Source organism: Cryptomeria japonica, chromosome 10 (genome assembly GCF_030272615.1).
Source record: "Cryptomeria japonica chromosome 10, Sugi_1.0, whole genome shotgun sequence".
NCBI lineage: Eukaryota > Viridiplantae > Streptophyta > Pinopsida > Cupressales > Cupressaceae > Cryptomeria > Cryptomeria japonica.
The window spans coordinates 729377572-729404729 of record NC_081414.1 but is presented as its reverse complement, the minus strand read 5'-3'; the positions used below and the strand labels follow the sequence as shown (position 1 = coordinate 729404729).

Below are 27158 nucleotides of genomic sequence, written 5' to 3'. Positions count from 1 at the left end.
GAGCACAGTACCACACAATCTGAAAATTTCTTGCCAAAAGGCACTTAGGAACTTGCTGTCCCTATCACTCACAATGTTCTTCGGTAAACCATGCAATCTGAATACCTCTCGGAAGAACACTTCAGCAACTTGTGCTGCTGTAAAAGAGCTGGTAATGGCGAAGAAATGAGCAAACTTTGTAAGTCTGTCCACCACCACATAAATACTATCTTTTCCTTGAGCCCAAGGCAACCTCGTGATGAAATCCATGGAAATACTTTCCCATTTTTGACCAGGAATAGGCAAGGGTTGTAACAAACCAGCAGGTAGAGTGTGCTCATCCTTGTTCTTCTGACATGTATGACACTCTTTAATGTACTTCAAAACATCATTTTTAAGCCCCTTCCAAGAGAATCTCTCCCGGATCTGCTTGTATGTTTTGAAATAACCTTGGTGACCAGCAAGGGGAATGTCATGGAAGGTCTGCAAAATCTTCTCTTTTAACTTAGATTCAGGTACTATGAAGATTCTTCCCTTGTACAGTATCAATCCTTCAACCAATTTGTACCTTTCATCATGAAAAGTACCCTCTACAAGACTGATTGCAAACTGATTTTTGGCATAATCAGCAAGCAATAACTCTTTCCAACCAGTAGTAAGCTCGCAGAGTGAGCTCAAATGGGGCCTCCGTGATAAGGCATCTGCTACCACATTGTTTTTCCCTTTTACATACTTAATATCGAAGTCGTAAGCTTGTAGCTTACTCACCCATTTCTGCTGTCTCTCATTCAGATCCTTCTGGTGCATGAAGTGCTTAAGACTGTTGTGGTCAGTCTTGACAATGAACTTACTTCCCACCAAATATTGTCTGAATTTTGCAAGTGCATGCATTATGGCAAGCATTTCCTTGTCATAAATGGAGTATAGTCTCTCAGGACCTCTCAACTTTCTGCTCTCAAAAACTATAGGGTGCTTATCCTGCATGAGGACCGCACCAACACCTTCTCCAGACGCATCACATTGTAGTTCAAATGGCCTGGTAAAATCGGGCAATGCTAAAACTGGGCAGGAGCTCATGATCCTCTTAAACTGCTCAAATGTTGTCTGTGCCTTCTCGGACCACTCAAAGGCCCCTTTTTTGGTAAGATCTGTAAGGGGGGCAGCCAACTGAGAGTATCCCTTTACAAATCTCCGATAGAATCCACACAATCCCAAAAATCCTCTCAGATGTGTTATGTTTTCTGGAGTAGGCCAATCGATGATAGCCCTAATCTTTTCAGGGTCTACCTTCACACCACCTGCACTGATGATGTGACCCAGGTAGAGCAACTCTTCCGTCCCAAATTTGCACTTGGATTCCTTGGCAAATAGGGATTCAGATTCTAGTATGCCCAACACTTCATCCAACTGCTGAAGATGCTCTTTCCATGATTTGCTGAAAATCAGGATGTCATCAAAAAAATATCAACACAAACTTCCTCAACTGTTCGTGGAAGATCCTGTTCATGCATGACTGGAATGTAGCAGGAGCATTCGTCAAACCAAAGGGCATGACTAAGAACTCAAAGTGCCCAAAGTGGCACTTGAAAGCAGTCTTCTCCACATCTGAAGCTCTCATCCTAATCTGATGGTACCCCGATCTGAGGTCAATTTTGGAAAAGAACACTGCCCCATGTAGCTCATCAATGAGCTCATCAATCCTCGGAATAGGATACCGATTCTTGATGGTCTTCTGATTCAGCGATCTATAATCCACACACATGCGCATGGTCCCATCCTTCTTTCTCACCAGAACAATAGCCGAAGCAAAGGGACTTTTGCTAGGCCAGATGTAACCCATGTCAAGCAATTCCTGAATTGCTTTCTCGATCTCATCTTTCTTCTTTTTGGGGTATCGGTAAGGAGTAGTCATGACTGGCTTAGCTCCTTCCTCAAGCTCAATAATGTGTTCAACACCTCTTTCAGGAGGTCTGCCAGGAGGTGGCTTTTCGAACACCTTGCTTCTCTTAGTTATCAAAGCTTGAATGTCTTCAGGATACTTTCTGTGCTCTTGTTGTGGTTCTGAAGGTATCACCACAATATTGCTCTTATCTTTGACCATTGCTGAAATGTCTGAGGAATAATTGCCCTTATCCACCAATGGATTGGAAGGCATTATCAAACACTCCGCTACCCACTCCACCTGATTATGGCGGATTAGCCTTTCCATTCTTTTCAAGGATACAACCTTAAGTCCCCCATGCGACATTCCTCTCAAAACTACCTTTTTCCCTTCAGACATGAATTTCAGCTCCATGGCTTGTAGGTTTAGTGTGATCTCACCAAGAGATCTCAGCCATTGAATCCTGAGGACTGCATCATCAGTCCCTCCAATGTTTACCACAAAGAAATCATCTCTGATTTCATGATTTCCCAACTTCAGAGACATGTTGGAAATCATTCTATTACAGGATATAGTGGAGCCATCTGCTACCATGACTTTGAAGCACTCAACTTCCTCTGCCACTAGTCCCTTTTTTGCAACAATTCTTTCATCAATGAAGTTGTGTGTTGCACCTGTGTCAATGAGAGCTATGACACGATGCTCTCCAATCACACCCCGAACTCTGAAAGACTCATTCTTGTGAATGCTCGAGAGTTGAGCAACCACTCCTCTATCTTCTGACCCAAATTCGGGCCCTTCAGGAGCCTCTTCATACTCGCTGTCCTCAACTTCAGTCTGCTGTTCTGAAATTTCAGAATCTGATCCATCTCCAGAATAGCCTTCCATTTGATGTAAATTCCCCTTTCCATGGCACCTATGCCCAGGAACCCAAGGTTCTCTGCAAGAATAGCATAGATTCTTTCTCCGGAGCTCTTGACGGAGCCCATCATCCATTCGCGGAGGGAACCTCTTGGTCTGATTAGTGAACTTCTTCTTATCCTTTCTGAAAGGGAAAGGCTTGGACTGAATTTTACTCTTAGGGGCAGCCAACTCCATACTTCTGGATTTTTTTATAGCTTCTGCCAGTGTGGGCGGATCAAAAGCTTTGACCCATCCTCTCAATGGTTCTTCAAGTCCTTCAGTGAAAAGGACAACCAGTCGCTTCTCTGAGATGCTACTCACCATGACTGACAGGTTTTGGAATTCAGTCACGTAAGTGTCCAAGGAACCTTGCTGCCTCAGTTGTGCAAGTTCTCTAAACTTCACCTCTGGATCCTTGGTGTCAAATCTCTCAATTAGCTTGTTGGTGAAATCAGCGTAGGTGGTGACTAAGTTGTGACCAAGGGTGACCAACCCATGGTACCACAATTCGTGGGCCACTCCATCCAAGTGCAAGGTAGCAAACTTGATGGCATCCTCCTCCGACATCGGTCTCAAGGACAAGTAATTGTCCAACTTCTGTACCCATGCTCTAGCAGTACCCTTAGTGCTCCCATCAAAGTGTGCTAAGGTCACTCTTCCAAGAGCTTGCTGGAAATCTCTTGGGGCAGCAGACTTGTAGTCCTCCGTCCTCTTTTCATTTTCTGATTCATGAATTGATCCAGAGTTAGGATATCTCGGATCTCACCAGGAAGGGAAGCATACTCCATGTAGCTATTTCTTATCTCATCAGCTGTGGGTATCTCTGTTTCAGCTTGTTGTACTTCTTTGGGCAAAAAGACAGGTTGTAAAGGCCTCGGGGCTGAACCTCCATTGTTACTCCCGTTATTGCTCCCATTTCCATTGCTTATAGGAATGTTAGAAGTGCTGGCTTCCGGTCCATTGTTGGGCTGATTAGGGGTCCCAACAACGTTCTGGTTGAGCTTTGACAGCAGTTAAGACATCATGTCCATCATGGCATTGAATTGCCTTTCTGCCTTCTTGTCGGGTGCCTCATTTGTTTCTGTAGTCTTATCTGCCATTGAATCCACTGAATCTGAGGTATCTAAATTCTTCCCTCTGTTTCTCAGTACTTCTGAAAATGTGTCCTCTTCGGGCACTATAGGAATCTGAAACTGCTGTCTCTTCTGTTCTCTGTTGTAGTGTCTGACGTCTCTGTCACTCATGGAGACTTCTGAACCCACTGACTCTCACAGGCTGGCAGGAAAACCAGCTCTGATACCACTGTAATATCCCACTAATTTTTTTTTTTGTTTTTCAGGCTAATAGCAATTCATCCACAACAATTAACCCGTTAAGGTTAGAGTAATAAGCAAAACAACTGAAAGGGAACCCTTCCACCTTTTGTTCACCGAGAGCCCAGACTGGGAGGGTGAGAGCATACGGTGTTCCGGGGATCGTCAGCATCAATAAACAAACTGAACATTACAACTGCATGGGCGGCAAGCCATCCCCTTCTGCTTATCCAGCAGGATAGAAACTAAGCTTCTTGGCGGTGAACCGACCAAGGGAAAGATTACAAGAAATAAAAGTTCAATCACTCTACCGCGTATTTCAGCGGGAGGACATTACATTAACAATCACTCTACCGCATATTTCAGCGGGAGGACCAAAAACATTGAACTTATGACTTGAACACTTATTCAGCGGGAGGACATTACATTAAACCATCACTTTACCGCATATTTCAGCGGGAGGACTATTTATCAAAGAAAACTGAATTACAAAACTGAGAAGGCGACAAGCCAGCCTCGTCCACTTATGCAGTGGGAATTACAAATAAAAGCAGATAGAATGGGATGCTCAGTACTACTGAAACAACCTTACAATATGGAGATGAGATGAGAAGATTAACTGCAGATTTCTACACAATACTGTAATTTTTTGTTACACTGCTCTGCAGGCTGAAAGTACAGTTTCAGCAGCCCATGAAAACATGAAAATACTCATAACTCACTCAATTTTTACCCGAATTGATTCAAATCAAGCCCAATCCCACCATACATCCAATACAATGACAACCAATCACAGCCACACCCCAAACAACCCTTTTTTATTTTGCACGCATCCCAATGCAACCCAAAAAACCCACGCCTAGACTAGGAATTTCGATTTTGCATAATTAAATCAATACTCAAACAAACGTGCTAAAAACTTACAAACTTATTTGCCAGTGCTGGGAAGGAAGATAGGAATAATACCCATAACTGTCAGACGCTCCAACAGAGAGATGTGAGCAAAAATGTGTTTCAGCCACAGGCAAAACCAGCAAGTCCAGAATCGTTGCAACACCAAGATGTCTATGGCAAAGCTCTGAAAACGATAGAAGAATACAAGGCACAGCTAGGTACTGTATTTCAAGTACGAAACCGGGTAGCACTAGGGAGATGCACTCGGAAGCCTCAAGTTCTGTCGCCAATCCGGCAGCATAACATTACAAATTTTCAAGATGATCCAAATGGAAACCCAAGCCTCATATTTATAACTTCATTCATCAAATTCAAATGACATCCCTCTAAATTCCACGCTTGCATTTGAATTTCATTTCCACTTACATGTGGACCCAAGTGTAGCGCCCATTCTCCTAAGTCAAAACTCACGCCCAAGAAGGGGGAGGACCCACATTGGACACTTAGGCACAAAATGGCGATGTAAAGTGAAATAATATCCCTTTTAAAAATATTTCACATCCCATAAAACAACTGAATTTCACTCAAACTTAGGATTAAACAGGCATTAATCCCAAATTTAATAAACCAGTAGCCAATAAATAGATTAATTAAATATTAACCTTAGGAAAGGAAATAATATTTAATTATGTTGCAAATGTCTCCCGCACTGATTATTATCACCTCCAAGATGAAACTGAGCCTAGACGACCACAGAATGCTGCAGAATTCAGACCCCTGTCTACTGCCAAAAATAGAAATGTGCCACCCAGCCACTTACTAAAAATAGTAAGTCAAGAATTAATGCTCAGAAAAATATGATCATTGCGTCCAGAGGCAAAGCAAGGAGTGCTCAGTCGGACAATGGCACCAGAACGGTCATCCCCTGACTTACTAAAAATAGTAAGTCCTTGTTTCATCGATGCTAGACCCTGATTACTCATTCCACCTAGCCTATGGGTCTCAGGAATAGGCTAATGGACCACTGAAAGAACATCAGTGAGAAGGGGACATTACACAAGTGCGCCAAAAATCACTTCCTAAAAATAGCAATGTTGTCGAAACACATTGAAATTGAAAACCCAAGCTCTGTACAAAACACCGAGTCCCCTATCCAACTTTGAATAGCCTATGGGAACCCCAAAATAGGCTAACGGAAAGCAAAGTTGACTAGGTGTGGGAAGGAGACATTACACCCTATGATAGCAAACTAGATTCCAAAAAGACAACGAAGCATGAAGTAGTTTAGGCTGTGCTGCACTGTGCCACAGATGTATCTTGAAATGTGCTTTGCTGCTTTCCAATGTGAAACCTTAGGTTCTTGCATAAACCACAAAAGATAATTGATAACATAGCTGATATTTGATTTGGTGTAGGTCAAGCAATTGAGACTGCCATCAACTAATGATAAAGAGTAGCAATCACTTGAGGTGATGGATCATGTTGATAAAGTTGCAATCTTGTCTCCATGTGTATTGGTACATGGGCTTGCAATCTTCCATCCTGAATTTCTTTCCACATTTCAAGTCCAAGACAATAATGAAGGAGCACAATGTCTATCATGTCAAATGATCATTTGAGATCGATCTTTCTTGTTGCAATCATTTCCAAAGTACTCCCCATGATGACCAAATTATCAACATGTACAATCAAAATCACAATCTCTCCCTTTTCTCTTTAAGGTAGGGATTGGAATTACATAAATCCTTGGTGAATCCATGTTGGAGGAGATGCTCATTGATCTTAATATACCAAGTGTAGGGAGCTTGCTTTAGACCTTAGAAGGATTTCACAAGTTTGCACACTTTTGTTGTCGTCTAAGTGTAGTATACCCCTCATGTTGAGTCACATAGACTTCTTTGAGATCTCCATTGAGAAAGGCACTCTTGACATCCATTTGATGAATTTGCCAATCAAATTGTGCCGCTATTGCGAAAAGCATTTGTATAGTATGATCTTTGCATTGGGAGCAAGGGTTTCTTCATATCAATCCCTTCTTTTTGAGCATAGCCCTTAGCCATAAGTCGGCCTTTGTACTTGTCAATGATACCATCTCCCTTGTATTTGATCTTGAGGACCCACTTGTAGCCAATATCTATCTTCCTTGATGGTAGATCAAAAGGTTTCCAAGTGTTGTTCCTCAACAATGTTTGATTTTTTGCATCCATGGCATCTTTCTAAGATGGTGACTCAAGAGCTTGTTACTATTTTTGGTTCGAAGTTCCTAATAACTGATGCACTTAAGAGCCAAATTTACTTTCTCATAAGATTCACAATGAGTCTTTGGCCTAGAGTTAGAATTTTTTCTCAATTGCATTTGCCCTTGAATTCTACATTGTGGTATAGTACCACTTAGATAGTTTGTTGTGCATAGGAAATGAGGATTGAATTAGAGATAGAGGTGGAAACAGGTTCCATTGGAAACAAAGCTTCTTCTTGTGTTTCTTCACTTATTTTGCTCCATGATGAGTGTCATCAAGTTCTTTATCTCGAGGCTCAATAATTCTAGGTGTTTGGTAATTAATAGGTGATGGTGAGGAAAAGGCACTGCATCCTTTTTCCTCATCAAAAACATCCTTCCTAATGTACAACTTCTTTGTGGCTAGATCCATAAGCTGATATGCCTTCTATTCTAAACCATACCCAATAAAAATACATTTTAAAGACTTTTCATCCAACTTTATCCTTTGCATCTTGGGGATGTGCATGAAGGCTATAGACCCAAACACTCTCAGATGTGAAATTGAGTACTTTTTCTTATGCCATGCTTCTTTAGGAGTGATGTTTGTTTTCAAGCACTTTGGTGGGTGTTTGATTCAACAAGCACACAATTATATCAGTCGCTTCAGCCCGGGATGAAAGAATAAGATTTGCATCCTTTAACATGCATTGCACCATTTCCACAATGGTATGATTAAATCTCTTAGCAACACCATTTTGTTGAGGCATGTATGCAATGGTCAACTGTCCTTCAATCCCATGTTGTTGAAGGTAGTTTAAAAACTCCTTATTGGTGAATTCCCCACTAGATCTGAGCGAATGGCCTTGAGGGAGTGACTAGATCTGCTTTGCAAGGACTCAAAATGCTTTTATTTTGTCAAATGATTGATCTTTGTGAGTCAAGCAATAGATCCACACTTTTAAAAAAAAACATCCACAAAAGGCAGAAAAGTCTAGGCATGATTATGACTTGGGGTTATGGGTCTACACAAGTCAGTGCGCACCAAATCCAAAGGACTAGATGTGAATTTTTCTACAGTTTGGAAAGGAGCCCAATGTTGCTTTCCGACAAGGGGGAGGTCCTTGCATCATGTCTCTTTTACTCAATGCATAAAGGTAGTCCAATTGAGATGATCAAATCTTCCATGCCAAAAAATAGTGAATGAATTGGTATTTACTGCCAGGGTGTTATCTTTATGAGTGACATCAATCAATTGAAACATTTTTCTGACCCTTGAGAAATAAGCTAACAACATCTCCATTGTGAATTTTGTCTCAAATGAGACAAAGTTTTTCACTGTTATGTCAGTAAAACTCAAATTGTCCTTTAGCAATTGACTTACCAATAAGAGGTTCTTCGTGAGCCTTGAACATATAAAACCTTTGTAAGTCAAGACTAGCGAGTTTCGAATGTTAAAGAATTATTCCCAATACCCTGTACTTAATGGAATGTACCATCACCAAGTGAAACTTATTCATGTGAAGTTGATGGGTTGAGGTTGTAGACCACTCTTGTTCTCCTGTCTTGTTTGGAATCTTGGATGCACCAAAATCAACATACTGGATAAGATTGTCAGAAGTGGAACCTTGAGTCTTTGCAACATACAAATTTTTTTCTTCATGAGAATCACTTGTGGAAGCAACACTCCCATGTTGATTGTCCTTTTTTTTCTATTAATGGGGATGCTTCTTCTTGTCCCCTTGAGAATTCTTTTGTGTTTATTGCTGGCTACATTCACTATTAGCAAACAAATTTTATGAACATTCCTAAAGACTGTGTCCCTTCCTCCCACAAATTAGACACTTTTTTTAAATGCAGATGAATTTTCTTATTTGGATTTGGATGACTTGGTGGATCACTTTGACGTTCAGCTTGCTTTCCCTTATGCTAATATATGATGGTTTGATTGTTTGGAGAATTTGAGGTCTCATAATAAATTGCCTCTTCTTGTTGGAGCAAATTCACCAACTCTTCAAAAGATGGCTTTTTGCAAGCCACATTGAGACATGTGACAAACACTCGAAAGGTAGGGGTAGTACTTTCAAGATAATGATTACAAAAGAGTCATGTGACATTGTTTCCCCCTAACACTTGCAATGATGTCCTGGTCTTCGCAGCTCTTCTAAAAAAGGTCACGAGTTTTTTACCATTTTGTATTTGCAAACACTGTAGTTGATGTTGCAAATGGAGAATTTGATTCTAATTTTTGGATTCATATATTGTCTTGAGATGATCTTAAAATTTTTTGGTAATTGTGGCTATTTAGATGTGAGGTTGAACCTCATTAGAAACATTAGACAAGATTATCAATGTGGCATTTAGATTGGCCTTATCATATTGTCTTTGCTCATCTCTAAAAGGAAATATTCACCCATATTTCTCCTTGATGATTTATAGGGTCAATGCCATAGATGTCGTTGTTGTAAATCTATTAGGTATTAGATGCAGCAACTTGATATGACAACATACCTATCAATGTGAATTAGATGCATTATTTATGCTGAATGTTGCGACTCTTGTTACAAAATAACAAAGAAATGGCTTGTAATTTTTGAATTTTTTTAATACAAAATTTGTTTTTATTGTATTTTTACTCAAAATATTGTAAGTGCAAAAATTGAAATAATATAGTGTTTGACTTTTGCTTTTTTAAACTATATTATATTCATGCACTTTTCAACTAAATAGATCAAAATATAAAGTCTCTTTTGTTTTCTTTCTTCAAAGAAATGCATGAAATACTTCCTGAACTATTGTATACAACAAACTTAATAAGAATGGGATATATTTTTTTAAATGCACCTTTCTTCCTTTAATGAAACCTGTATCTCTTTATGCTTCATGGCTTGTAAAGAGCCTACCAATCTATAGATTGGCAAACTACAGCGGCAGCCAAAATCCTAGATTAGAGTATTTCTTTAGCAGATTTGCTCACAATTTTCTCTTCTTTCAGCAGCCATTCCAATATTATATGTGTCACTTCAGTTGTTGTCAGCATTGCATTCAAGGATTATCTCTCTTTGTTTTTAAAGCAATAGAAAAAGTTTTAAAGCAATAGAAAAAGAAATAAAATGTCTATGATAACCGCCTCTCTTCCCACAAGCAGTTTGATATATATATATATGTGTGTGTGCGTGTGTGAGTAAGTGGCACTGTCTTCTCTGTATTGATGGCAACAGTCTTCTATTTGCAAGACTTTGTCTCCTTGGGCTGTGTTGTCTTTTTTTTCTGAAGCTCTATCTTTCTTTTGCGAAACTTCTCTTCTCGTCTAGAACTTTTTTGCTTCTCAGTAGGGTTCTACAATCACAGGCATGGCATTGACGGTTGCTCTAGTACCATATTCAAATTGAGAAGTAATAAGCAATATTATTACGGAGAGGCAAATAATATATACACATATGGAGTTTGGTCGAATATGAACCCAACAAACAACCATCTTCCAACTAATCTATATTTCACTCTTGTTTATACTATAGGTTGTTTTATACAAATGATGTATTATTAGTATTCCAACCCCAGCCAAGGTTCCTTTCTTGCCACAAACTCCTCCTTAAAGGGATCAGTGAGTAGATAACTCTTGAAATTCCCATTGCCCTCATTTAAGGTCCTTGACTAACCATGTCATATAGAATACTCAAAGTCTGAGCATCAGATAAACTATCTTCGTTCATAAAAAACATCTACATCCTGTACATTCTTGTAGAGGCTATTGAATTCCTTCTCAGTTTTCTCGCTGGCAGCAGTGTTGTGGTTGAGTCATAATCAGTGTTTCAATTCAATACTTGTGCGTGGCTGTGAGTTTGCTGATTCTTCTATTTCCTGACTTGAGATTTTCAGAGACAACATTGCCAAGGGAAATACCAGGTTGCTTTTCCATGAATGAGGTGGTCAGTTTGATCCTAATGTACTGCATTAAGATGCTTCAGGTTATCAATGTCCTTAGATAATTTATCAAAGTTCTTTTTCCCTGTGGACACAACCAAAGTGTTCACTACAGACTACTTATGGATGTTTGGTATATCTTTGGAGCAGCAGGGGCAGAGGAATGGGGTAGATGAGCTTTCAGATCAGCGATTTGGATAATTGTTTTCTGACTTTAATGTTCATTCAACCTTTTTATCCTCATTATCTCATACTATCATAAATCTTAAAAAATGTTACTAATAATGTTTTGGTTTCTGCAGTTTCCTAGCTCACCCTTGGAATCACATGCATTACTTATTAAGATACTTATGCAATCCACATATCATTTCCTCATCCTAATGATGGATCACAGAGTGGGATCTAAACAGTAATAAAATTTGAACTCATTATTTTTCAGAAGCTTTCACACAATTCTTATGGACTGTGAAAATCTCATGTCTATTTTAAGTTAAACTATAAGTCTGCTATTTTTTTTTCTAAAATATAGAAGGGCACATTTAATAGGTGTTGAAAAAACTCTAGTAACTATCCTATTCTTACTAGTCTGGATTCTTATCAAACACATGAAAAAGTACGAGCCTTGATTTTTGCTACTTTATGTATGCTCTTATATATACTGCATTTATGGATATACAAATACATTTAAGGCACACAGCCTATAGTTGTACTTGAAGTTGGACTCTCGTTGGTTATTGTCTATGTTACACCAAGTTTCTAGGATGGGGACGGCAGGGGATAGGGGGTACATGTTTCTAGGATGAATGTTTTGGTATATATATAATATATATATATATAACTCACAACAAGATGCCCAAAATGCCTGAAGGCTGCAAATTTCAACTTCAAAATGACAAAAACATGGAAAATATGCCCCTACCCCCTAATTGGCATCTGCTAAATTGCATCAAAATTGGAGTTTAAGTCTGAGTTACTACCACTATGAGGGCTTGCTTTATCGAATGGAACCACTCCAATCTCTCTATGCGTCCTCATCAATCTATGTGGCATCTTCAGGATCAACATCCCATTGTAAAGTTAGTCTATCAATACTCTAGAGTCTAGAGTTTCGTGTATCTTGAAATCGCAAGGCACTATGCATGGCTACCAAATTCTCTATTCATATAGAGTTAAGCTTTTTCCTCTTGATAGAGTGGATGAAGTTGTATGTGGACCAATTTCTCTTTGTAGCAGATGAACTAACAGCCTGTGAAAGGAGGCAAATTACAGGAATTCTCAACTCTAGTGTATCCTTGCCATGCCATGTCCACCATCCATTATGTTTGGTTTGAACTAACATAGTTCTATCTACTTTTGTCTCTAGTTTGCTGAATGTTGGACCCTGAAAATTAGCAAAGGAAAGCCAATATGTTGGAAGTAAACTTGACTTCTCACTTGAATGCATCCTTTGAAGGGCCTTATTTATCCGTTGTTTCACCTTTTCATCATTGAAGGAGGCAACCTCCTACCTTTTGGACCTTTGGTGCATACTATATGGGATTAAAGCAAACACTGTTATATAAAGTAGGGCGTTCGTAGTGTTCCACAACCACGTCACAATGGATTTGATATGCAACTCATATAATCCCAAATTAGGATCCCTTTCATAAAATGTTTGTTTCATTTTCCCAAGTATGTTGTCAAATCTGTTGTAAATCTCTCCAAGACAAGGAGAGTCCATATCAGCATATCCAATGACATCTACAATTGGTGAGATGATGGAGCAAACATGTTTGCAAACAAAAAATTCAAAAAAGAATAAGATTATAAGACTTAAATGAAAAAAATCAAATGCTAATACAAACATTAATAAATCAATAATTTAATAAAAGATTAGAAATCTCCTACCTTACAATGGGCCACCAATCGATCAAGAATATTTTGTTTGACACCATTTCCTTAGTAGCGTTTCCATTAGGCCATCCACCCCAATCTAGATTAAACATCATCCATTGTATAGCCTCTTGCACTTTGAGCATCTTCTCTAACAAAATGAAATAATTGCAATATCTAGTCTCCATATGTTTGAGGAATTCCTTTCTCAAAAAAGTCTTGTAGAGAGCGTGGTGTAGTGATTGCAAATGAATATCTGAGTTTCTTTAGCTTCTACCACCACTTTCTTCTTTCAATCTATTTGCCCTTTGTTTTTCAATGTGTTGTTCAATGTATGAACACATGGGGTTCAAAAGATGTGCTTGTAGGAACTGAAATATCCCCTGCAGTTGTAGGACTAAGAATGCAAGGAATATTTGCTAAAGTGACTGTCCAACTGTGTGTTATGCGGCTTATGTGTCTTGCGTGTTATGCTGTCCTGCTGTCTCAGAGTTTTCAGACTGAGTTTTTGGAGCATTTGCCACTGAGGATAACTGAGTTGTGTCTTGCAAGCAACTTCAAAGAGATATATAAACATTTAAGATGAATGTGCAACTAGTTCATAATGTAATAACACCAAATTTGGATGCAAATCAAATACTTGCTGACTGTAATTACATCAAACAGTTGGCATGTAACTTCAGAAAACTCATGTTATTACAATGCAAATCTTGTTCTTCCTTCTTATTCAAGATGATGATCAATAGGGCCTTACAATAACAATACTAATGATTAAAAACTCGACCCACTTAACACTCAGAAAATTCTGAAGACTCATGACTGTCAGTATTATTACTACTAGCTGAAAAGAGGACATAGAATGCTGACAAAGAACCTGAGAATAAATCGCCTTCCTTGATATTTGAAGAAGCCAACAATATCATCACCCTTGGAGCCTCCAATGTCAAAATAGACCCTCCTTGCAAATCGCCCCTGCTGCTGCCATGAAGGTCTGATAATATATGAGGATCAGCTGCTAACTTTCAGTTTCTTCTTCCAAGATGTTTGCCTTCAACCCTCAAGTGTGGCACTACTCCTCTTGATGTGATTTGATGCCAATATGGGGAGCTATGAGCAAAATCGAAGGGTATGATGGTCTGATTTGGCTTTTACTTCAGACTTAATTTGGCCACCAATTCCTTCTTGTTTCTCCTCCTATATGCAACAAAGTGAATCGCCTATTAGCCACAGTGCTATTGCTGCTGTCTAAGGAATGATATGATGCCTTAATGATGAGATGTGAACCAAATCGTGGGTTTGAGAAGACTGTTACAGTTTGACTGCAGATTTCCCTTTGATCACTGAATCCTTCTTAACTCTCCCTTCAAATGCTCCTAATAGTATCGCCCTTCACTCCTTATGCCAGCGATGTTTCCAATGTTTGTTATGATGCTTCAAGGATGAAATAGGAGCAAAATTGTGGGAACAAGAGACTGGTTCGATTTTGATTCAGATCTGAAATGACACCTGCAATCACCACCAAATCCCCTCCAAATGCCTCTATCAAAGTCGTCTTTCTTCTCCCAATAGAAAATGATGGGTTTTGGGCTCCACTAGGATAAGTCTGAAAACTCATGAACCCCAACCATCATAATCATGTAGTTACTCAGTAAGCTCTATATGGAAGACTGATTTGTCTCCCACTCTCAGCTGCAACCCCTTGGAAGATCTTTCACTCCCTCAGTTGTGCTATCTATGAGAGTTTTCGTTCCCAAAGACACTGTTCTGCAGAAACCTCCTGGTTCTACAAAACCCAATCAATTCAATACTCAACTCCTGGCTGCCTTGAAGTTCAGCTTGATCACCTTTAATACTTTTTCACCTCAAAATCCAGAAGCTTCTAGAAGTGACTTTATGAAATAATATTTAATTAGTCACTTTATTAAATTAATTAAATATGAAGTCATCTTTTAATTTTTAATTTATTTGATAACTTTATAAATAATTAACTAAGTATTATTAATTAAAATAATTAATTAAGTTATCCATGAAAAATAATAATTATTTGGACAACTTCACTAATTAAATCAATTAATCAATTCTTCTCCAAAAAATGGGGACATTATAGGAACCATCCACAATCATGCTAGCTAATTTGCACACACATGTTGAATTAGTGACCGCCTGTATAACATTTGAAGCCCAACCTCCTCTATGGCCTCTCACAAAATTTGAAATTGAAAGTCTAAATCCTTGCACTTCCTTGAACAATCAGCAACTCTAAGAACATCATAGCCAGCTACACGTGACTATGATGTTGATGGATGGTCAATGTCTAATATCAATCCACCTTCCATGACAATATAGCAACCCATCCTCATCCATGTTTGCTTCATGTCCTTCATCACCAAATTCACCTCAAAATATTCTTTTTTAAAGGATAGTAGTGTGTAGTTTATGTTTTCTAGGAGAGTAAATGAGGCACCAATACAAATTGCATCTTTGAACATTTGTTTGAAATATGGAAAGCGTGCCACATGAAATCGGATTGCATGCACAAAGAAAAAGTTGGCAGTGGAAGACCACTTCCTATGCTTGCATACTAGACATACTGACAACTTGCCTTGCCCTCTCACTACAACCAATCTTTCCTTTTCCTCTTGGAGAAACATCACCGATACCATAAGCAACCATGGATGGCATAGCTGATTATGTAGACTTTATTGGCATTGTCATGCCCTTAGACCTTGCTTCATCCTCCATACACAATCTTTTAACCTCTGCCTTCTTTTTTTGCTTTATATTTGGACAAACCTTAGCCTTCTGCCTTGTAATGCCAAAGAGGTAATTATATACCTTAGTGTAGCTCTCTCTAAAATCTTTGTAGCAAATATGACACAAAAACATTCTACTGCCCCCTGAATTTTTCTTTTTGTTTTTTTCTAGAGCTATCACAAATTAGAGAAGAGGTTTAGAGGGTTTGAAAGGGTACTTTGCATAAAGTTCCAAGATAGTGGAAGGGCACTCAAACAGGTTATGTGGCTGTCCTTCACCTTCACCATTTCCACACCTTGATGACCTCTAGTTGAGCCTAAAACTCATATATTTTTTTTCCATTTCGTGCTCACTGCTCTCACTACTACTGCCCACGTTGTTTTGTGGAAAAACAATGCAAGTGAAAACTGAAAATAGAAAATAAAAATTATTCCTTGAAACTCTGAAAAAATCATCAGAAAAAAAAGAAACATATACTTACCTCAACTAGTGGCCCTATTTCTCCTTGGTGTTCATTGCGCACTAATGTTGTACCCTGCTGTCCTAGTTTTGTTACAATTTTGTTTGGTATGTAAAAATGGTTTGGAATGGAAGAGGGAGCCATCTTTTGTTCATTTAGGGCTGAATGTGGTATGGTGGCCCACACTTAAAGACAAATTACTTTTTTATTCAATTTAGGCATTTGCTTTTTTTTGACCTTTATAGCATGGGTATGGTTGATTGTCCTCGATCATTGGTGGTGTTTCCAAAATGTTTCCTTGGCAAAATGACAATTGGTGGTGGGGGGTGAAGGGGAGGGGGGGAGGGTGAGCGGGATGGAGGGGGGCATTTCCAAGATGTCACTGCATTCCCAGAACATCCTCAGTATGGGAACACATTCAAAAGGGCAAGGGATTTGTCCCTAGGGAACATAGGTTATTGTCTTTTTGATTTGAATAGTTAAATCTTTAGTGACATTTATATTGAAATTTTTGTATTATAGGATTCTCACCTTGAAGATAATTAGGACAAACTCCTCATAACATTTAGGTCGATTCTGTCTTATATTTGGTTGGTTGAATATGCAAATGCATATTTATATGTTGTATAGATGTATGAATGTCTAATGAAAGTTTTATCAAAATTTTAGCCATGTTTCAACTTGCAAGCATTGTCAAGATAGAAAAGCATGTATTTATTAATATATAGTTGTGCTTGAATAGTAGAAGACTGCACTTAGTTTACATTTGAAGAGGAGGATGAATAGTTGGATGGAGTGGCCTAATCCTTCACAATGGAAAGAAAAATAATCTCTCTACATAACATTCTTTCTAAAAACCAGATAAAATGTGTACATTTTAGGCACTTATTGAATTTATGAAATCAACATCAAGAAATATATATGGTCCTATAAATTCAAAGAACATACATCATGTAGGAGCATCCTAGGCCTACAAACCATCTTGCATCAATCAAAAGATTTCCTTTGTGTTTGTTTTTTGTAGTGATCTTAGTTCATTAGTAGTGATTTTGGTTTGTCACAATTGGATTTTCTAGTCACAATTATTAGTTTAAGCCTTTAGACTTGAAGACAAAATCCTTTATGTGGTAATGCATATGTATCTGTTTGTTATGAGATTTTGTCCAAAGCACCAACAATGCATGTTGAGAATTCCCACGTGTTGATTTTGTATTTCAAGTTATTTGTATGAGATGACTTGCTACATCAGGTATTGAAGGTTTATGAGGTGTGTGTCATAGGTTTAGGCTTTGTGCCAACAATTAAGGTCATTGATTGCATAATTGGTCCCAAAGACGTTCATGTTTAGTTGCATTGAGTGTAGAGTCATATAACTTGCTGCGTAAGAAGAGGAGACCATTTGCCTGTCTCAAATATGTGTGTTCAACTCCATGGTAAACTTCATGGATAAATCGTTTAATATTGGTTTCATGATCTTTATTGTAAGTGCATGGGAGACTATACTACATTTTTGGTCAGTGTCAAACTACTACATCAATATTCATTATAAACGGTGGTAAAATCATTGAGAGCGATGTTGGTTGGGACAGTGAGAATATATTTGAGGTACTACAGTTGAGAGAAAATCTATTGAAGTTAAATCAGATTGAGGAGATTAATATTTGTGGTCACACTCCAGTTTAGTGCATGTTTTGTATTGGAATTTAAGACTAAGGTCTAGATCTATTGTAAGCCCTAGAGGCAGCTATTTTGATGTAATATGAGATTCTGGAGAAAATTATATCAATTTAGTTATTTTTTATGTTGTTGCTATGATATTTGAATTCCATTATGTGTGATAATGAATGTTTTGTGTTTAAGCTGCATGGTTGGAAAGTCTTTCCTTAGGGCCCTGCATCTTTGATTGCATCATTACATGCGTAGGACCTTTTCATTTAATGCAATGTTTGGTTATGATTCTACAATTCTCAATGTGTTTTTTTGCAATATTCGTAGATTTTAGTTTTACTCTAAAGAGTTTGGAACAGAATTAATATGAGAAATTAGACACCTGATTTTCATATTCAGGCTTATATGAAGTACACCAGGTTAACATGTCCTGCAAGTGAGCTCAGTTTGGAGTCTGGTAATGGCTAACATTTTCCAGGAGCATAAATTGTTTGTCTTGTTTTCTCCTATAGTTTTTTTGTATGTTTGGATAAAGCATTGACATCACTTTCTGCAGCATTTCATCAATTTTATCATTTCTATTGCCTTTTATTTAATCCACTTTTCTTCACGTAGTCTGTTGCATATGTTTTGGAGGTCAAAATGGGCATTTTTCTGTGCCTTAAGATTTTTCAACTCTGTGCTTTTGCCATGCACCAACTTTGATGTTTGTGGATTCTAAGAAAAAAGATGTGCAACTGCCAAGCAGATTATGGTGTATTTTGAACTACTTTGGAAATGTCATCAATGATGACCATGGTGGCACCTATACAACTTGTTTGTTGCTTATATATTTATTATTTATACTCGTGATTCCTTTGCTTCCATACTTTAACGAGTCATACAACATATTTTTTAAAACTAGGTTCTTAAAATTTTGCATGCGATAACCTTTGGAAGTCAGACGTAACTAATTTGCTTGATCCATTTTCAAAAGTGGATTAGTTTTCATCAAAATGAATACACAATTAAGTGTTCTTGCTAATGATTAAATATTGTTAATATTTGGTTGGACTTGACCTGAACATTTCATATATTTATTAGTGACAGTATTATTGAACAGTGCCATGTATTAAATAGAATGAGAGTTCTTTGAATTAAGTGTTGAATTACATAAGCATTTGCAAGGGTATGAATTATTAGTATTACATAATCATTCTCAAGGGTACATAATTATGCTTCATATCATTTTCACTTCTGGCAGAAAGACAAACGAAATCAAAGCTCGGATGTTACAGGGTCTGGTCCAGGTTTGTTTTTTTCTGCCCGTGGAGACATTTTTTGCAGCACCATCATATGTATTTGCCAAAAAAACTATTATAAATTAATTGCACTAGAAATTAATGTCCTTTAAGCCAACATGAAATAGTTACTTTTTTGAAAGTACAGTTGTATAAAACTCATATAAAACTGGATTGACCTCCAAGTAACCTCAGCAATGATATGATCATTTTTTTACAGAAGTAATTTGATTTATTTATAAAATTATATCATTGCATAATGCAAAACGTCCCTTAGAAATATATGGGTAGCTGTGCAACAGGTAGTCCATCTGAAATGCAGTCAGCAACACCCATGCCAGATAAAAGGGTCCTTTTTACTGCTCTTGATAAGTTTCAAAAGTAAGTCCTACATACGGGCAACTTTATTTCCTTTACATGAAGTATTTTATGTTTTCTTCCTGCCAAAAATCATTACCCAATCCTCTTTCCTTTTGGTCAACAGAAAGGATACCTATGGAGTGTTTTCTGAACCAGTGGACCCTGAGGAGGTATTCCTTGAGTTTTACAAACTCTGGTTATTATCACCATTGAATTTGACTAGTACTTTGACTTGTGCAACTATTTAAGAACTGTCATTTTTTCTGTGTTTTCAGCTTCCAGACTATTTTGATATTATAAAAAATCCCATGGACTTTGGTACCATAAGGAGCAACCTTGAAAGTGGTCACTATACGAGCTTGGAACAACTTGAGGTATGCAATAAACAATGGAAATCTGATCTAATTTTCTGAAATTTTCCTCAATATATGTGCAAGTCATATCCAGTTTCATTCAGTACAATATCTATTGACATTTTGAAAAAATGAAAATATTTATGTAAGATTCTTGCTTTGCCAAATTGGCAAATAATATATATTTCTATCATTAAAGCAATTATTGTGCCAATTGTTTTTATATGGTGTCTTCATTCATGGCCTTCTTGCATGTATTTCACTGCCACAATTGAGCTGTCGCTAGGCAAAACTGCCATGAAAACTTGCAAAATCCCTGCTGCCAAGCAGCTCAGACTTTCTAAAATGATTCATTATGATATACATCTCTGCATAATTAAAGATCATGGCTCGCCATGTTGTGAAAGTCCTGGGCCTTTTGAACAGTGTCACTAGGTAGCATATTGTTCCACCCTATCTTCATGTCATGGCCAGATCCCTGTCTTTTCAGAAATCTGGGGACAGAGAGGAGATGTTGTATCCCTGCCCTACGCTCCTGAAAGGTCTCTTTTCCAGAGATGCATCCTTGTACATTGAAAATACAGAAAAAACGTTAAATGCTAATAATATGCAATTCTCTGTCAAAAGCTACCGTAAAACATTTTCTAATGGAAATCTCTGTCAAAAGCTATCAAAAGAGGGTCAATAATATGGAAATCTGTCAAAAGCTATCGTAAAACGTTTTCTAATGTTTCAATGGCAGTCATTATTGCAAGAAGTAATTGAAGAAACACTAGTAAGGCTAAACTAACAGTTTGGGTTCAGGGGTTCAGATATGCCAGTACAACAATTTTTGGGGTGTTGGGTACGTTTGGGTATGTTGAATGTTCATACAGAAAACACATAGAGATCATAATTGTATACATTTTTTAATAAAAAAACAGAAATTAAGCTTAAACAACCACACAATATGCATACAATAAACAAAACAACAATAAAAATTCTATTTTGATGTTAAATTGTATATGAAACTTGAATGTCATGCTAGATTGTAGATATCATTGTTCAATAAAAACCCTATAATTTTTATTTTAGTTCCTACTAGTTTTCATTACCTTAGGAGTTCCTACTAGTTTTCATTACCTCAAGAGTTAAAGTTATTAGGCTCACGGATTGTATTAATCTCATATTATGTTACAATTTAAATAATCTCAAGGGTTTAACTATATTAACAATAGTTCCGTGGAGTTTCCTGATGGAAAGATGAGTTTCGGGTATGGGGGGACCAAAGGCCTAAGTTTGGGGGTAGTGGGGGATGGTGGCAGGGGAGGGGCAGCGCTGATATACAAATAGTACTTGAAAAGATAGTTATGAAAAGATGTATAGGAATTACAATTTGGAATTTACAAATGGAACTTTGGCAATTTAGTAAAATACTTAAATATTGCTAAAATTTGAAGTGACTATTGACAATTTAAGATTGCGAGTTCAAAATTTGTATTATATTCAATATTTGGTAATGATAATTACAATGAGTACAATGATCATATGATGTCAAAATAAAAAAATGCTAAAATGGAGTGAAGTGAGGCCTCTAATCATCCCCAAAGTCAAACTTCTCATCACTAGAACTGTTGGACTCCACATGGTCAATGTTGTCGGGGAGTAAACTGCATTCTTCGCAGGTGTTTGTCATGCCATGTTTTCCACCTCTGCTGTGCCGTCTCTGTCACCCACTGAGCCATCATTCGTCGCTCATCCAATTTGTTCAAGGCGTACAACCGCTCTCAGAGACTCTCCATGTCGCCTAGTCTGTTGTCAATGGTGATCCGAAGACTCGGCACCATGAATTCCATTGGCACCACCGCTTCCTGCCCGAACATTAACTGGAAGGGGGTCTGTCCTGTGGTGACCTTATACGTCGTCCGGTATGCCCACAGTACCGACGGTAAGCGTTCTTCCCAATCTTCCTTCTCCACTCCGCAAGACTTGTAAATCACAAAGACGATTAACTGCCGATGCTAACACAATTTACCTTAATGCTTAATTACCCGACAACAGTCAAGCTTCGCCAAACTAATACCAACCAGCCCTGCCTATGTAACTGTAGCATCCTCATCAATATGTATTGGCTCCTCTGGCTCTACATCCCACTGTGTTGCTGGAATCTCTTTGTACGAGTGTCTTGTGGTTAATGAGATGCAAAGCACTATGTACAACCACAAGCTTCTTTGCTCTCCAAGAGCTAAGTTACCGGTTCAGGTTCGAAGAACCCGGTATGCTGGTACGGCAAAATTTTGAAAAGGGGTTTGGGTTCGTTAGTACAAAAACATGTAAATTATATATATATATATATGCAGCCTATAAGCATGAATTAAGATTAGCATGTCACATAGCATCATATAAACAACAAAACCAACATAAACTTGTAATCATAGCATCATGATCATACCATAACAACATCATATACATCAAGTTTAATATCAAAATGATAAAATATTCAAGTATCATTGTTTCAACTTTCAACAATTTAAAGTTTGATCATCAAATGGATTCTCTAATGGGGGTTTGGGGCAACGCCCCCAACGGGGTCAAGGGTCAGCGCCCCTTGCGGGGGTCTAGGGGCAACGCCCCCAGCGGGGTCAAGGGGCAGAGCCCCTTGCGGGGTCAAGGGGTAGCGCCCAGGGTGCGCTCCTTGTCACAGTACAGGGTGGGGTCGAGGGGCAGCGCCCCCGCCGCCAACACCAAATTACAACCTTCAAACCCACATGGAACTCCATGGCATGCATCAATTTTCTGCTTTTTTAAGACGTTAGGAACAAGGCCAAAGAAGTCAAAATTCTGTTCAAGGTGCATTCTCCCGTACGGGAATTGTGTTTTCTGACTTGTTCTTTCGTACAAACTTGTGCTTATCTCTTGGTTGTACGATGCATAGGTGTGTGGCTTGAGACATAGGGTAATTTTAATTTTTTATGTGGTGGAATTAAAAAAAAAAAAAATTTGCAAAAAAAAAAATCCATTTTTGGGCTGTTAGACCCCTGGGTTCGACTTGGGTCCTCTTGGGTTCGACCCTGGGTCCTCTTGGGTTCGCCCTGGTTCGAACCAGGCCTATGAACCACGAACCCTGTCCGAACCACAGGCGAACCGGACCCGAACGCCGAACCAGGACCATACCAGACTAGTACCAGGGGTCTAGGGGGCCGAACCCGGTAACTCAGTCCAAGAGGTAAGTTCTTCCTCTTAAGAGAGCGAATGAAGCTATAAGTAGACTAGTTCCTCTCAAAAATTGGAGAACTAGAAACTTTAGAGAGCAATCAAATGGCTAGAGTGGTAATCAAAGAAATTGCTTCATGGCAATTCCACCCCAAAATTGGGTTCTTCTGTGCCATAGTTGCCATATCTATCCTAGCTGCCTTAGAATGACCCCTAAGAGTGGCAAATTGTAATGTCCCCTATAAGATTTCTTCTTGACAGATTGGTGGAATGATAAAGTGCAGAGAATTGTTTAAGAACAGGCCGATTTAGGAAACTGATTCACTACAGGCTGTGATACCGGTTCTCCCCTTTTTTGCCTGGGTCCTGGTCCTGGTCCGTGCCCGGTCCTGGTCCTGGTCCGGTTCGCCCTGGGTCCCACCCGGGTCCTGCCCAGGCGGTTGGGTTCCCTGTGGGTCCTGCCATGCAGGACCCACAGGGAACCCAGCCGCCTGGGCAGGACCCGGGTGGGACCTAGGAGGACCCGGGTGAACCCAAGCCCGTGGGTTCCCAAAAACGGGGCCCACGGGTTAGAAAGCATTTAAAAACAATAAAAAAACAATATTTTTAATCTTCTAAATACATCTAAACCCTAATCCGCCCCTCTATAATGCATTTCATGCATCAAAACATGCATTCAACCTATTCTACTTGCATTTTTGAAGATTTTTTCTCTACAATCAGGGTTCTTAGTTTTTGTATTTTTCTTCGAAGGTGACGACTACGAAGGTGTGAGACACGCATCAAAGGCATAGGAATCACTGGAGAAGAAAGATTTAGCCATTAAAGGTAAGTGAATCTGAATTTTTTTCAAGTTTTCAAGAATTTTTCCAAGTTTTTTTCAAATTTTTAAATTTTTTTAAAAAGTTTTTTAAAGTTTTTTTAATTTTTTTTAAAGAAGTCTTGTATATTTTTTTACACTTTGTATGCATAGTATGGGGTTATAATACCAAAATTTTAATAATTTTTTTCAATAATGTTGTGCATTCTCTTTTCATTTTAGGTGCACTATTCATATAATCATATATAATGGCTGGAACTGGAAGTGCAAGTGCAAGCTCTAGTTCAGTTGCAAATGTCCGAAATGAAAATACCCCCTTTAAAATTGATCAAGATTCACCACTTTGGCATTATACAACAATGATCAAGCCAGTGTCTGGTGGTGGGGGTTTTGTTTGGCAATGCAACCATTGTGGCACTGAGTATACCAGCTCATACTATCGAGTGAAAGGCCACCTTTGTTTCATCCCTGGGCGTGGAATAAAATTTTGTAAGGGATCAGATGGCAAGGGGCTGCCAAAAGCTCTAGTTTTGGGATATATTAGAGAACAAGAGGAAGCTGATAGGAGAAGTAGCAAAGCAAAGACTGATCATCCTCTTGTCCATCAAAGCTCAATGTCTAAGAGGCCTTCTAGTAGCATGGGCTCCACAAGACCAGCTGGTTCACATCCTTTCATGCAAAACCCACCAGTTGATGCAGTAGAGAATCAGAATGTTGTGGCTTCGCGGAAAAGAGGCCCATTGGATTTTGCCTTCAAAAATGAACTGAGAGAGATTGCAGATTCCAAAATTGCACGTTGCCTTTATGGCAATGGGCTTCCTTTCAACCTTGTTAGATCACCTTACTTTCGGGACATGGTGCATACTCTTTGCAATACACCTTCTGATTATGTTTGTCCAGGGTATGAAAAGGTGAGAACCACCTTATTGGCAAAGGAGAAAGCATCCATAGAGTTACAGTTGAAGGTCATCAAAGATACATGGTAGGAAATAGGTGTGACCATTGTTTCTGATGGATGGAAAGATTGTAAAAATAGGCCATTGATCAATGTTATAGCAGTGTGTCCTAAAGGGGCAATGTTTTTGAAAGCAGTGGATTGTGAGGGGCAAGTGAAAGATGCAAGTTTCATTGCCAATATCTTGATAGAATGCATTGACATGGTGGGGCCTCAAAATGTTGTCCAAGTTGTAACTGACAATGCTAAAAATTGTAGGGCAGCAGGGACTATAGTGGAGGCTACATATGGTCACATCTTTTGGACACCATGCGCAGTACACTCACTCAATTTAATCATGCAAAAGCTTGGCACACAAATTGATTGGGTGAAAAAACTATATGCGGAGGGCGAGGAGATTCAAATGTTTGTGACTAATCATCATATGTCACAAGCCATTTTCAGGACCTTCTCCAAGTTGGAGTTGTTGAAGGTAATTTATAATTACTAATTTTAAATTTTATTTTTTAATTTTTTAGTTTTAAATTTGTATTTTTTATAGACTTGCATTTGATATATGTTGTGTATTTTGTTATGTCATGTTAGGTTGCTGAAACACGATTTGCATCTCACACGCTCGTCTTAAGACGACTTCTGAAGGTGCGAGACGCCTTGAGTTCTATGGTCATCAACAGCTTGTGGAGTGTATGGAAGCAGTCCCACACAGAAAGAGCTCTAAAAGTAAGAGCATTGATCCTTAGTGAGAAATGGTGGGATGATGTGGAATATGTTTTGAATTTCACTGAGCCCATCATGAGCATGATCAGGTATGCTGATACTGATCGCCCATGTTTGGGCGAGATTTATGATGGCATGGATTGCATGGTGGAAAAAATAAAAGAAGTAATAAATAGAAAAGAAAATGACCCAACGGAAACATTTTTCAAAGTTGTTCAGAAAATTGTTGTTGACCGCTGGAACAAGATGACCACCCCCTTACATCTCTTAGCATTTGCTTTGACGCCAAAATTTTATAGTGCAGAGATGCTTGCAACACCAAGGAGGGTGCCACCATATAGAGATGCAGAGGTTGCTTCTGGCTATAGGGCTGCCTTTAAAAAGATATATCAAGATGAGGAGACAAGAAATATTGTCATGAGGGAGTTTGGCCAATTTGTATCTGCAAAAAATCATGATGTTGTAGCTCTTAATGCTAGATATGGGATGGATGCTGATGAGTGGTGGTATGTACATGGTCAAGGCTCCATTTACTTGCAGCCTCTTGCAATTAAACTTAACTCCCAAGTATGTATCTTTTTATTTTTTATTTTTATAGTTTTCCAATTCCATTTGATGCTATCATTTTTTTATTTTATAATTTTAATTTGTAAATTTCTAATTATGTTTTAACTTTTAACAGGTTGCAAGTTCTTCTTCAGCTGAGCGGAATTGGAGTACATACTCCTTCATCCACTCAGTCAAACGTAATCGTTTGGGTGCAAAGAAAGCTGAGGATTTGGTCTACGTACACTCCAACCTTCGTTTGTTGTCACATAAGGACCCTGAATATAGTGAGGGTGTAACAAGGAATTGGGATCTAGCCCCTGAGTGTGCTGATTTAGATGCTACAGTTGCACAACTTTGCCAAGTCTCTATAGACGAGGCGGTTATGGAATTTGAGAGAGACATAGCTAGTGGGAGTGGCATTCCATTTGATATTGGTTCAATTGATGCTGAATTTGAACCACTTGATGACCGTGAGCTTGGGTTGGATGCTTCAGATGAAGATGAATATGGAATTTAAATCCCATAGATGGCTTGTAATTTGAATGTTTAACTTTATACTTTATTGTGTCATGACATTTTCACATTTTGGAACTTGAAACTTGAATATTATCTTTTTTGCAAATTATGAATATGATATTACATTTATGATTTATGATATATCAATATCAGAATATTTATTGGCATTGGCAATTATGGATTTATGATTTATTGATTTATGATTTATCTGTTATCATCTATGTATCATTGTATGGGAAAGTTACATTGTATGTTTGATGTTTCATATTTGTATGTTTGAACTGTGAACATATATAATTTTGATGTTTGAAGTTTGAACATATATATATATATATATATTAAAAAAAATTAAAATATATATATATATGTACGGACGAACCCGTACCCATACCCAAATTTTTTTTTTTTTTGCTGAATCTGCGAACCCGTACCCGAATCCGAACCCGAATCCGAACCGGAACCGGTAACTTAGACTACAGGTAAATAGGGTTTGATTATAGATATATGCTGATGTGAGAATCAATGTCTACTAATTATATATGTAATGTC

The 27158-nt window shown here is 38.3% G+C and overlaps 2 protein-coding genes across 3 annotated transcripts in view; both read left to right on the top strand.

Annotated features, from left to right (window-relative positions):
- LOC131045508 (uncharacterized) overlaps window positions 1-27158 on the top strand; it is a 109448-nt gene that overhangs the window by 29792 nt on the left and 52498 nt on the right. For both annotated transcript variants that reach the window (XM_057979093.2, XM_057979092.2), the window contains exons 2-5: window positions 19111-19156; window positions 19450-19528; window positions 19632-19677; window positions 19783-19881. In XM_057979093.2, coding sequence (XP_057835076.1) covers window positions 19111-19156; window positions 19450-19528; window positions 19632-19677; window positions 19783-19881 — 270 coding nt within the window. The remainder of the gene's footprint in view (window positions 1-19110; window positions 19157-19449; window positions 19529-19631; window positions 19678-19782; window positions 19882-27158) is intronic.
- LOC131069378 (uncharacterized) lies at window positions 24126-26661 on the top strand. The gene is made up of 3 exons (XM_059212104.1): window positions 24126-25299; window positions 25413-26111; window positions 26227-26661. Exons 1-3 carry the CDS (start codon window positions 24949-24951, stop codon window positions 26608-26610), a joined length of 1434 nt encoding a protein of 477 aa, XP_059068087.1. The 5' UTR covers window positions 24126-24948; the 3' UTR covers window positions 26611-26661.